This window comes from Pseudorca crassidens, chromosome 2 (genome assembly GCF_039906515.1).
Source record: "Pseudorca crassidens isolate mPseCra1 chromosome 2, mPseCra1.hap1, whole genome shotgun sequence".
NCBI lineage: Eukaryota > Metazoa > Chordata > Mammalia > Artiodactyla > Delphinidae > Pseudorca > Pseudorca crassidens.
In genome coordinates, this window is record NC_090297.1 from 94,347,719 (window position 1) to 94,361,880 (window position 14,162).

At 36.8% G+C, this 14,162-nt stretch overlaps 1 protein-coding gene across 3 annotated transcripts in view; it reads right to left on the bottom strand.

Annotated features, from left to right (window-relative positions):
• VAV3 (vav guanine nucleotide exchange factor 3) overlaps positions 1-14,162 on the bottom strand; it is a 394,672-nt gene that overhangs the window by 130,426 nt on the left and 250,084 nt on the right. For all 3 annotated transcript variants that reach the window (XR_010940966.1, XM_067727089.1, XM_067727088.1), the window contains exons 18-19: positions 7,532-7,557; positions 1,900-1,945 (exon numbers count right to left, since the gene is read on the bottom strand). Coding sequence is in view for 2 of the 3 variants with exons in the window: in XM_067727089.1 (XP_067583190.1) it covers positions 1,900-1,945; positions 7,532-7,557 (72 nt within the window). In the remaining variant the exon portion in view is untranslated. The remainder of the gene's footprint in view (positions 1-1,899; positions 1,946-7,531; positions 7,558-14,162) is intronic.

The window sequence follows — 14,162 nt, forward strand, 5'->3', positions numbered from 1 at the left end:
AGGATCAACTCAGAGTAAGACAGTCAGTCATCAAGCTAGGGTTAACTTTGAGCAAAAAAGCTTTGCAACTTGCCAAGAGAAAGTAATAAACAGAAATAAACAGAAATAAGCAAAGATAAAAAAGACAACCAACTCTAAACACAAAATTCAAGCCTAACATCAAAAGACACTCTACAGGGAGAAATGATTATTACATTAGGATCTACAACAGGCAAGATCATCAACTATTTGCTTTCTTTTCAAAAGTGTGGAAGAATGAGAAAACACATATGTATTTACTATACCTAATGGAAAGCTATGTGTGTGTGTATATATATATATATACACACAGCTATGTATATTATATATAATGCATATTTTTCCCCCAAACATAACATATGGCACTACTTCTTTTGTATTTGTATGTTTATTCTTCATGAAGTTCTAAAAACTTTGGACAAATATAAATACCGGAAGAGCTATACCTAGAGAAAGCCATCACCTTTAGGATAAAGGAAGATAAACTATTTTATTATTGGTCCACTTTGCCATATTTATAATCTGTGAATTCATTATACCTCCCTTTAAATAATCTAAGGGCTCCTAAAAATTCTGGCTATAATGTACATAGTTAAAAGTCAAATGTGTTCCTACTGACACACTGTATATATAGAAATGCATTTCCTTGGGGGAGAATAGATTAAATGAAAATGCCCACAGAAGAAAGAGAAAATAATATTTATAAAGTTTAGGTAATTTTCAGAAACAGAAATACTATAACTCATACAAAATAAAGAAAAAATATTATGTTCACAGTCATACACTCCTACTAAATAGAACAGAAGAAGTCACTTTTAAATATTATTGTAGAGTTTTCTGCAAAGGGTATCATCTTGGGAAAGTCAGAACCAATAAAAAAGCAAACCAGAACCCCTAATTTTTTTAATGGCCTTAATTTTGTTCTGTACTTAAAAGATTTAAACTGATCTCAGGACACAAGTGAGGCAATTTCTAGCCAGAGGCAACAAAGCTCCCATAAATCTTTTCAAACAGCTCATAAACTGGCATGGCTACCAGGGGTGTGGTTTCAGTGAAAAGCTATAATGCTTTGAAAGCTAAACTTTACAACTAGGTGAACACTGTTTACGATGAGAAAACAAAACACATAATCCAGATTCTTTTCCGGCAAGACTACTCTATATTTCATGTTCTACTTGATTTATTATTAAGTTCATATATTTGGAATCCTTTAGCCATGAATATCTTTTACTCACAATAATATGACCATATACACAACAAATTTTGGGTAATTAAACTATGGAAGGCATTGCTTAATGGACAAAAAATAATTATATGAAAATAATGACAGGGTCAACCTCATGATATTAAACAGGAAACAACTGAACACTCTCTGCAGACAAAGAATTGGTCTCTGGAGAGGACACTTGTTCACAAAGTCCTTAAACTCATTCTTGTATTATAAAATAATATAGATATAGGATAAAGAAAAGTATTTTCCCAAATGGGGAGGGTACCAAAGTTGTCTGGTTTATGACCTCCCCCCACGCCCTCAGAACATGCTGATTTTTTAAGTGCTGGTTGATTTTTTCCAGGTTTGGGAGGGAGCAGGGAAAGGGTGTTGGATATGTTAGCATTAACCAGGCACCCTGAGGCTGTTCAGTAAGCAAATAACCAGCTCAACTGCTGATTGCGGAAAGACTGTGGTACTGATGGTTACTCATCACATGACCCTGTCCTAGGTAAATGATTTACACAGTAGACGGTCACCTCCTGGTCACACATTATATACCAAACTGCGAGGAACACAGGCCAACAATCTGTCTGACTTTCTACAGCAATTCCCATATACTTTCATAATCACTTAACTGAAAAAATGATTATAGATGTTTAATCACACACCTGGATCCACCTGCTTGGGGGTTCTTCGGAGTCCATTGGTCCGTTTCTGTACAGAAAGGTAAAACAAAGAACAACAAAGATTTCGTGTTATCAAATTGTATTATTTTGTGACACTTTGGAAGTCCAATGAATGTTGCACTTTTTCCATTTAACACTATGACATTTAAAATAGATAACCAACAAGGACCTACTGTATAGCACAGGGAACTCTGCTTAATACTCTGTAATGACTTGCATGGGAAAAGAATCTAAAAAAGAGTGGATATGTGTATATGTATAACTGATTCACTTTGCTGTACAGCAGAAACTAACACAACATTGCAAATCAACTATACTCCAAAAAAACTTTTTTTTAAAAGTATGACTAAATTTGATCAAAACACTTGGTTCCAAGGTTTCTTTTTCTAATTTTTGTTTCTCTAATAAGTCTTCCACTTGAACAACACTGCATTTGATAAATCATTGATATAACACTATGGGAAAGAAATATCTTTTCATTCACCATCTCTGGCGATTATGACTCATTTTTTTAAGTCATAATGACTATAGGAATTATGAAAACAAAGCCCAGGCAGCCATTTTTGCTTAGAAAATGCTCCCAACGAAGAGTTTTGATCTCCAAAACTCTAACGCAGCTTTTTTTGAGGCCTGGAGAACTGGAGAAAGTCAGTCCGAAAGACAGGGACTGGAGAAATTATACAACCCCAAAACAAAGATCTCAAGCTCTGACTTTAGCAAACACTTAAATGAGAATGGTGTTTTAATTATGGATCAGTGATATCTGAATATTTTAAGGAACAAAACAGCCATGCAGCTTGTGAACCATGAAAGTAAATTCTTATTATAGAAAAGGAATCCATAAGAAAAATTGTGCATTACAAAAATTATAGATAAGATGCAAGACAAAAGAGGTTTTAAATCTTTGAAAATGCCTGTTTACACATTCGATTTCACAAGCATTAAATTAATTCCTACCTAATAACTATGGTAATCTGACTAATTAATAAGAACTTGATTTTCACTTTTCGTTATATAACTGGATGAAATGCTTAGTCTGTAACTACCATATAATTCAGATATTCACAAAAGCAATTTTCTTTCTACATGTGTTGGGGTTTGTGCCTGTGTGTGGAGACTTGGTTTCATTCAGAGCAGACTTGGCTTTGCCAAGCACACATTAGCCATGGGTTTTTCTTAGGGTTCTTCCTGTTGTTTTTATTCATAAGTTAAATGGGCCTCAAAGCAGATGTCAGGGTTCTCAGGTAAAAGCAAATTGGAGAATTATTAAAAATATAAATTTTGTTTTTAACCCAACTACTTTTAAAATGGATTTGTGAAGGCCTAATATGATCATTAAATCAGCATTGAAGCTATACTGAACAAGGTGGATGGCTATACTGAAAAAAAAAAAAAAAAACCCTAGTATAAAGAGAGCGCTGTGAGTGAGGAGAAGAAAATATCACACTGGGCTTCTTAACAGCCAAGCACAAAACGGGGAAGCATGATGAGTTATAGGTTCATATCCAATCACTTGGAAGAAAACTGCTTTCAAAAAAGAAATCTTTTCTGTCTAAAACTTTATAAAATTTTTGGAGCTCTCTACATAAATGACAATATTTTCAACAGGAAAATATATAATGATGGATGTCTTGTGGCTATTTACCTCCTGCATTTTCCTCCACCTTCTTAATGTACAACAGAAGCTGTTTTTCTACTACTCTAACTCCTCTTACTATCACAGTGCTTGGAAGGCAAGAAAGAATTCAAACTTTGGGTCTTATTCCTACTAGCCCTAAACTAGTACTATTTAAAAACTATTAACTTAGAAAGTGTAAAAGGGAATTTCAGTTCAAGAGCAACTCTATATGACCCTGAAGTTAGGATTAAAATAGGGAACATGGTGCAATTATTAAGAGTATGGATTCTATATAATCTGACTGCATAAATTCAAATTCAGACCCTCCCTGTCACTTGACACCTGTTTGATTGGGAGCAAATTAGTTGAAGTCTCTGCCTGTTTTTTCATCTATAAAATGGGGATAATAATAGCACCTATTTCATAGCATTTGTGGTGAGAGTTAAATGAGTTAATTTATGTTAAATGCTTGGAACAGTTCCTGACACATAGTGAGGATTATTAAGTGATAGCTTATTATTATTGATATAATTGTCATTATTATTCATTTCATGATATTTTGAATGTTTAAACTCAGGTAAATGATACATTTTGCTACTAAAGTATTACCCTACTATTTATATTTTAGGGTTTTCCTCCTGAAAGTCATTGCAAATCAGTGATCCTGAAAACAAACATTTCTACAGGAAGAGTAGGCAGTGGAACAAACTATGATCTGGTGCATTTTAAAAAAGAGAGAAGCGACTTAGACCAAGTACATTGGAGAGCTTGAGATTTATTATACTTAAAAAGCACCTAAAAAGTATTTTATATTGTAAAAAATTTGGAAATGTTTAGCAGAACATATTTAAACAATGTTAAAGTGCAAATTTCAACTGTTATTCTATCATATCTTATCCAACATACTCCTCTCCCCCACCTATATTCTCAAAAGCCTGCGATAGAGCTGGACAAGATGCCGTCCCTAGCAGGGAGAGGAGGGCACATCCAGTTGCCACCCCTGGGAGCTCTCAGTTACAGCCCCATGAGATCCGACAATCAGTCTTCAGCACATTCTCAACTTCTTTGGTCTACCGAGAAGTAGGGGACGGGCGGGTGGGGACAACCAACCAACCTGATTTTATTTCTTGCTTCATTACCTATTACCTTGTCTTTCTCTAAAAGAAATGCCTTTATCGTCCAAGAATCTCTCTTATTGCCTCTTTTAGGAGAAACCTAATTCTCTCTGTTGGTTTTACCAACACAACGAGCAAAGTTTCATTTGCTATATGAAACTGGCTTTGGTTCCTCTACCTATTTTAAAAGCAGAAAAACCTACGTTAAGGAATAGCTTTGAAGTAGATATATATTAAATAGATATGTGATGATAACCTTGCTTCCTGGAGCTAGAAGTGGCTTCTGAAGCTCCACTCCAGAGTGGGAGGCAAGATGAACATCCCAGGTTAGGGAGGCCCAGGGCGATCCTGTGGCTACTGAGAACTGACCTACCTTGAGAATGAAGCGTGAAATTAAAAATTCACAATCATGGCCATTGACAGGGGAACAGAAGAGGACTACGAATTGGTACATGGAGAAAAAGAAGACCTCCAAGAGAGGGGGGGAAAAATCACAGAGCTTACAAAAGGTCTTCATTGGTACTTCTGGGAAGACTCCTAAACATCATATAAGCATCTGCCTCAGAGAGTGAATATACCTTCCACAAAGTCTTGGTGGGGAGGTATGGAGTGAAAGATGTTTCTTAACATTCTTTTGCTATACTTCTCCCTTATGCTAAGCTAAAGTTTCCAAATAGGTTGGCCAGTATAAGATTTTACTATAATTATCCATCCAAAGTAGAGATTATTAGCAGAATCACACATTAAATAAAAATTACACTTTGTATAATCAGAAGTTAAGCAAGTCACTGAAGCCAGTCACTAAAATACTGATGCTGCATTTAAGAAAATCAATGTGAAAATTAATTCCTTTCAGAATAGGCTTATGTGTAATTTTTAAGAGTATAAAATGCCTGGAGAGAATTATTTTGTATCATTATTTTGTATCAGTGTGAAAATCATTAGCCACTTCTTATTAGCACACTTTCTGTCTGTAAATACGCCCATTTCTCATTGCTTAAATAAAATCAAGTGAAATCATCTCGCCCAGGGCGGGGGTGGGGGGATACATGTATACCTTTATCTAAGAGGATAAAGGTAAAGTAATATTGAGTTAAAGTTCAAAGCTCTACGAGGAAATCTGTCTCAATTATCTAATAACAGAGTGAGAGTAAGAGAAAGAAGGCTACTTTCCAAGATCTTCATTGACACTGCTGGAAGAATCCTTACAGTTCTGATGAAAAATCTTACCTATTGACTAAACACTAAAAACAAGTTTATGTTAATTTATTTTAACCCTAGCAGAACTCGCATGACCTATTTTTTAAATACTATTATCCTGTTATGCATTCCCTGAGCTAGATTCTAAAGTCTAAAATATAGTCAACTGATAACACTTAAAGGGTGCATGTGAATTTCCTCACATCACATTCTTGATACCCTGTATGTACAAATTATATGCTTATGCAAAAAAGTAAAAACAGTTACCTCTTGTTTGACATCTTGCTGTACTTTTCATTATTTTTACCAACTATATAAATGCCAGCCTATTAAAAACATACTAATACTATACTACTCTTAATGAGATATAATTGTCATGTGCTAAAATAATTTGACATAGAATGTTTTTTGTCATTCTTTTATTCTGAAATTCTCAGATTACTACATTTCTGGTTCATATAACTAATCACAGACATTTTACATTTTAATTTTCATTGCTATGATTTTTTTTGGTGGTCAGGTAAGAAATGTATTATTTTTGGTTGACGCCCAAGGTACCGGTTGCCTGTAATCTGCTATATTTTTCATTCTTTCATATTTTCTTAAAAGAGCTTTATTCTTTTTTTTACATCTTTATTAGAGTATAATTGCTTTACAATGGTATGTTAGCTTCTGCTTTATAAAAAAGTGAATCAGTTATACATATACATATGTTCCCATATCTCAAGAGCTTTATTCTGAGAGGTGACAGGGATCTCGTACTTCTAAGCCATTAGACCTCAGACTCTGTGTGAAACCAAAAGGATATGTTATCATATTTTTATTTCATCAATATGACATGATATGAATCACATTCGTGCTCAAATGGAAAACTGGCAGAAACACGTAACCACATCCTTAGATGAAGAACCTTAGAACTTTTTAGTACTAGCGAATGTTGGGCAGTGACACTGTTTCATGATAGGGGACAGGTCTACTGACTTCTTGGGATGAGGGCCACCCTTCCTTCTGTCCTAGCAGGATTAGAGATTCATTCCAAGAGAACGCCTTCAGACACATTAAGTTTTTATTTTTAATTACTTTTAATTAATTACTTTTTTAATTACTTTTAATTAAATTTTAATTAAAACATTAAAGTAACAAATAGGAAAACACATTTGCTGGAACAACTTTAGATGGTATAATGAGGCAGGAAGTCAGCTTGAACTTACAGTTGAGAGACTGAAAGCGATGTAGTGCGTCATTTATTTGATTTATAAATTTTATAAAAGTGAATTGATTTGGTTATGTATTAAGTTTTATAAGCCTCAGGGTTTGTGGAATTCTGTAGCTGGGAACTAGGGAAAGGTACCCCCATATTAGTGCCACAACATTGCTACAATATTTATTTGAAATTTACCTGAATAAGTGAGTACCTAAGATTCTGAAATGTCCCATCTCACACACATTCTTAGATGAAATATTCACATTTTTCCTCTACCTAAGATCTTCAGATGGTATCTGAAAATTCCTCTGATTTACCCTGTGCATTTCACTCACAAGCACTTGATTGCTCACTCTAGCTGTTTTCTATCCATTTTAAAAGGCACATTTAACATTCTAGGAGTTCAAGCCTGCTTAAGTTAGCAAACAATTTGAAATGCAAAAGTTATACAAAAAAAAATGTAAATGTTAACCTTACCTCGGATGGTTTGAGCGTCCCTTGTTCTGAAACAAATGTAAAAATTGGCATTGTCAGTTATTTTGTTTGGTTAGCAACCTTAACTTGTTCTCTGCAGCGTGGTAAAACACTACTGCTTTGTTTTCCTAACATTATCTGTAATATATTTCCAGGGTCCCTCAGGCAGGGCTAGTAATTGTTTTGCAACCGGGTTCTCTTGCCTCATTGGCTTGTCAGGAAAGTGACTCATAGTACTAAATGACTTCTTGGTTATGCTTAACTTTTTCAATTGTTTATTAAGCAATTTCAATCCAACCACATAAAGCTCCTTGAAACAGGGACTTGCACTAAGTTTATGTGCAAAAGAGAAAGCTAGGTGGGAACATTTCTTTCAACACACCCAGTTTTAAGAATTAAACACAAATAATTTACAAACGTAGTACACTGACTATAACAATTGCAAACTTAACACATATAATTTGCACATGAATTTTTCTGCATTAAGGGGCTATTGCTTTTGGTTTTAATTTGGGGGGAATACAGTTTGATTTAAAGATGGAAATTTAAAAAGGACAGGATTCAATTCTAATGCTAATTTTCCTTTCATCTCAGTGTACCTGTCTGTAAATAGAAACAACAATCTCCATTACATTTCAGTTCCTGAAAATGACTAACAGTTAGGAAGGACCCTGCGATCTTCAAGTAAGTAACATGGCAGAGGGCAAAGGGTATCTCTGAAAGGAAAGGCACACACTGCATGTGGAAAATGCTGGTGGTTAATATTTTGCTTCCTTTCCCCATATCCAGGAGCACCTATGCATGTTATAATTTCTCCAGACTGCAAAGGAAAACAACTCATCATTTGCACCTATGCCTATACTTTTCTCAACCAGAATGATCCTCTGAAGAAGGATCTGAGAAGAGAAGACACTGACGGAAATATCAGGAGAGAAAGGGCAGCTCTGTCAGCCTAAATGAACCTCTTATAGAGGTTCCAAGAAGCCTCACAACCAGAGTTCCAGGGGAAAAGTACCAGAACACCTTACTAGCTGCCACAGATTGTTTGACACAGGAAGACTGCCTGGGGCATGGAACAGGAGGTTTTGGGGCTTTTTGTTTTTTAAAGGACTATTCCTGATTAATGGAACTGAAGACGCATGAGCAAAAAGTCACCTTTCTGGAGAAAAGCAAAGCCTGCCTTTCTTTGTCAATTTCAACCCTAACATACTAACTTTCATACGTAACTCTCTTCTACGAAGTCATTTTTACCAGGTCTGAAGTTGGCCTTTACAAAGGACAGAAAGGTACTTTCCTTTCCCTCTCTGCTAGAAATATGCAAAGTTGCAGAAGAAAGACTGCCTAAGAGAACTGGACTGGGGAGAGAATCTATGAAAGTACCATTCTGCTGGATACTGTGCCCAGACTTAGAACCCAGGTTAGGTGAACTTGGGTTCCTAACGGAACAGTTGTGATACCTGTTTCACTGGTTTGACCAGAAAGACCTATATGCCAGAAAAGCCCTACACTACTTTCTTCTTCTACTGTTGAGTTAGAGAAAGAGCCTGAACTGGGAGTCACAATCTACAAGAAGCACCAAACAGGAGGGGAGTTTAAGTTTTCCATCCAAGGAGATTGAGGAAAGCTTTGATATTTCCCGATGACCTCTAAAATGGGAAAACCTCAGATCTTTCATGGTCAGTGTTTAAAAATGAGTGTGCACCTTAATTTTAATTCAGAAGTATTTTTTTTCCTGACTCTGCAGAGAAGTGTTTTTATGTCCTGGTGAAGTAGGTCTGTTGTAATATGCTTTAAATGTATTTTATTTTTGGCATAAAACCTATGATAGCCCACGTGGCAGTAGTTGGCACACCACGTTCCAGGAGTGCTCTGGGGTTCCTCAGGAAGAGGAAACGATGGTATCTAAGGTGATGATCTAGCTATGCAGATACTTGCACCTCTTTACCCAGAAAACAGATCTGGGAACAGAAGCCCCTCATTTACAGGCCCTTCTTATGTTGTTGCTTAGTGCAAGCCACCCAGCTCCCGGCATGAGTGAGCACTGACCACGGAACACAAGAGGCATGAATGAGACTGGCAAAGTGAGGAATAAACTAGACTCGGCTGACCACCTTACCCAACACTCTCTCCTTCATTTCTCCCACTGGCTGTTGTCTTCTGCTTTCTTTCTTTGCATCTCATCAAGCAACTCAGCTTTCCTCATAATTCTTATTGGATGTACCTGCTCTTCACAAAGGCTCCTCTGTGTAACCCAGATAGGAAAATGGAAAATGGGCTTTGTGCTGGATGCAACTCCAACTCTGAGGACATGAGTCCTTGATTGGAGCTTACCCTTTCCTTGCCACTACTCCCTGTCCTCAGGGCCACCACATTCCCCCGCCTTCTCCACTGCCACCCAGGAAAGAGGCCTATTTCTTCCATGGACTTGGCATCGAGCAGCTCACACTGTGATCTGCTCATGCTGGGCAGAGCAATAAATAATGGCTCTTGAAAGTCTGAGCTTTTATTTCCTCATATTTCATGGCAAGGTTCTGTAAATATTCTGAGGATAGGGCAAAAGCCAAAGGACTAGAAATAACTCTTAGAATCTGTTCCGAGTTCAGAAATTTTTAGCCAGGCTCCTTTATTTATACTTTTGTACTTGTTCCAGGGGCCGTACCATCAGATTGATTGTCCCCGTTCCAAACACAATCTAAATTCTGATAACCATATTGACGCAACAACTTAAAACTTTCGTGAAACTAACAGTGATGAGAGAGCAGAAAACCCAACTGCAACACTGTGTCATACATTTTCAAAGTAAAATTCCGTTTTGGCTGGGAAAATAGAATAACAACCTCTTCTGATGAAGTATTCTATGGAAAAGTTGCTCTGATTTTGAAGTCTACAACACCATCCTTCATTTCCTCTTGATATATGCCCCAAACTACACTGGTGGGCACTTGGATCTCTAAAAACTCTTTGTGCGTCACAGCGCTGCATCAGGACTAGAATAATAAGGGCTGATGATTGTCAAATTTAGTTTGGCTGAATTCTGACCAAATAGAAAGCTTGCGGGTTGAGATCTGATGAAAAGGTCTCTCTCTCTTTTCTGTCTCTTTTTCTCCTGGGAACTTCCTTAGGATAGTAATTCAATTCTTCAAGTTTCCAAAAGTTTTTAATCCTCGACTTGTCTCTACCCTGCAGCCGATTTTTCAGGCTCCTATTGATCAAACTATAAAATGTTCTTACCCTTTCAAGAACCTTTCTAGGTGGTGACTCACAGGCCCTCAAGGTATTTACACCTTGCGTTCTTTCATCATGTCCCAACTGGTTCAATGTACTTCAGAGAAGTGCTGTTACTGAGGTGCTTGGAGTCTGAGCAGAACTCTATCTTCAACGCCGGCATAGGGTCAGTAGGCATATTTGTGTAAGACAAATGATTTTCACTGAGACTTTAGACTCATATCATATCATTAATTAATTAATTTTTTTTTTTTTGCGGTATGCGGGCCTCTCACTGCTGTGGCCTCTCCCGCTGCGGAGCACAGGTTCCGGACGCGCAGGCTCAGCGGCCATGGCTCACGGGCCTAGCCGCTCCGCGGCATGTGGGATCTTCCCGGACCGGGGCACGAACCTGTGTCCCCTGCATCGGCAGGCGGACTCTCAACCACTGTGCCACCAGGGAAGCCCTCATTAATTTTTATACATAAACTTCAGTCCTATTATATTTGTTTTCCAATACAAGCGACTCTCGATGCATACATTATCACACAATCTGCTTTGTCTCTTGTCTGAAGTTCTATTTCTTAAGACTAAACAAATTGATGCCCCTTCAGATCATTTGTCTTAAAAGGGGCCACAGAAAAGTAATTACCAGGAAAGCTTTTGAAGGTTTTTTGTCATCATGGCTAATATGCTATTTTTATGAAACATTAAAACTAAAAGACAGTTGGGCTGATCAAGTTTTGGAGGAAGTTGCACAATGCTGTGTTCACCACTCAGATCTACAGCAATATTTTGGAGAAAAAAAAAAAACAAAAAACTAATACTTGGAAAGAGGCTTTGATTTCAAATCTTTTCAGGAGCTCTAACAGGAATTCAACCATATAATAGTTTTCAGTTCACTTTAATAATTATTAATATATCATTAAACTGACCCAAATAATTAAATGGAAGGAATAATAACTACCCTTGTGTAAAAAATTGTCTTGATGAGTTAAAAAAGATAACTAATTTATATAAAAGGCTTTAAATAAATAGAACCAAAGTTATTTTTTGGTTATGAAATCAATGATCAAGCTTCAGTTTATGTAAAAGTCATGAGATAAAATGCCTAATGGTAGAAGGATGAAATAAAATTATATTCTAAAAGTTCATCTCTTATGATAAAATACTGCAATACTATTTATAAAAGAGCCATTTCAGATGCCAATTTGGGGTGCAGGTCCTAGATAACAATCTTGCAGGTTTAAACCATTAGGATACCAAGGCAACTTCCTTCCAATTAGGAATGGCTGCAGCACCTAGGAGCAGCAGCTGGCCTAGATAAAAGAGCGATTAAACAGATAAGTAAATGGGGATCTGCTTCTATTAAATATTAGAGCAGCTGAGCAGCTGAGCTGCTCCCACTAAAGGAAAAGATGCAATAAACCGAAGTCATCTGCTCCAGCAATATTTGCCTTCCAATGTTACTTTCTTTGTTTAAAATGAGAGGATGCAAAGCAAGCTATAATATTGATCGTCAAGGTAAGAAGGGGCCAAGAGGAGTTTAGCCACATATTACAGCAGGGAAAAACCACAAATGCCCCCAAAGGTTATAGTCTAGGACTAGACCTTCATGGTGGTGTACTGGGAGAAAGAAATGCCACTCTAGAATTATATTATCTTTGCAGTGACTGGCTGAGAAAGTGTCACATAATGGAGTTCATAACTATGCATTATTAAGGTTGGAAAGTTTTGGCAGCACACTTCAGAGTCCGTGTACATGTTGATCGTTGAGGTTGCCATGGGAAATGTGAAGAAGTCAACTCAAGTTTAGCAAAAAAGAGAGTGGAATTGCCTGCTCTTTATATCCATGCAAATCCTCAAATGTTAAGACATAAACTAATCACCAAACCTTCAAGTTTGTGTCCAAGTTGCATAGTTTGTCTTATAAATATATATATATAAAAAAACCTTAAAGGACCTTTTATAACACTTGAAATGTACTTGAGTTAATAATCTGTCAGAGTCAACTATTAATAAGAATGAATTTCTTCATTCAGAAATGAACTGCATTTTTACCAAGTAATTATTATTTTGAGGATGCATGAAGACTAGACAAATTTCAGGGATACAGATCATGAAATATAAAAGGTTTCTGAACCCAGGGGAGACAACATCCAAAGAAGATGTAACTTCCACAAAAAAGAAGAGCTATTTCAAATGCTTAATGGTTAGTATTTTTACCACATTCAACACTATCAAGGATTGTATTTGGGTTGAAATATTCCTATTTAGGAAAAAGGAGTAACAACTTGAGATTAAGCACCTTGACTTTGGACTTGGTACTAAGGGATAGATACAAAAGATGAGAAACACATTCCCTACAGTGAAGGAGCATATACTCTGCAAGAGGAAATAAAAAGTGGCAGATGGAATTCCTTGGTGGTCCAGTGGTTAGGACACCTCACTTTCACTGCTGAGGGTCCGGGTTTGATCACTGGTCAGGGAACTAAGATCCCACAAGCCATGCAGCATGGCCAAAAAAATAAAATAAAATAAAATGTTACAAACTTCCATTAAAACAAAAAAAAGGTGATTAGAGAATGCTTATTCACAGTGCAAAACTCTTAAAAAAATAAAATAAAATAAAAAAGTGGCAGAGACAGTAGTGTTCCCCAAACAGTCCATGGGTTCCATTACTTGTCCAGCTCCCCTTATATAATTAAGTTGAGGCCATGTGACCAGTTTTAACCAATGAACTTCTGATGTTAGAAAATGTATTTGCTCACTTCCAGTCCATAGGTCTTAAGAGCAGCAAGCCCAGGAGCCATGTGTTGAATTCATAGTCACAAGATGGAACTAGCTTGGATCCCCAAGCCATTACTTAGAAGGGAAGAACCCAAAGCAAACAGGGCATGTGTGAAAATTAAACTTGTATGTGTTAAAGCCACTGGGGTTTTGGGTTTTTTAGTTACCACAACACAGCCTAACCTTGGCAAAGACATAATACCTACACACAAACTAATCAGAGAACAATTTAATTCCGATGACTACTGGGTGGACAGGATAAGGTTAAATGATTGACGAAGAGCTTGGAGAGGAAGTAAAAGAAGGGTAGATATTGGAACTGTAGGGAGAAAAGGGAGCATATTTCAGGGAGGAGAAACACTAAGAGCCATGCAAGAATTCTAAAAATGGGACTGAATGGAAAGGGAGTAGATTTCTCCAGAAATAGAGGCATTTTTGTCATTAGGTGTTCCATGAGCCAGTTCATTTTCTTGCTACTTATTAACCTAACCCAAGTGTCCCTTGTCAAGGGCCTGATGATCAATGCTCGGGGCATGAACCTTAACTTGAATAAATACTAGAAAGGAATGCAAAGGTCTACTCAGTTTTCTATCTTTCGTTCTTAAAGTATCAGCCAGGGATTCAGATCAGGTTTTTATTC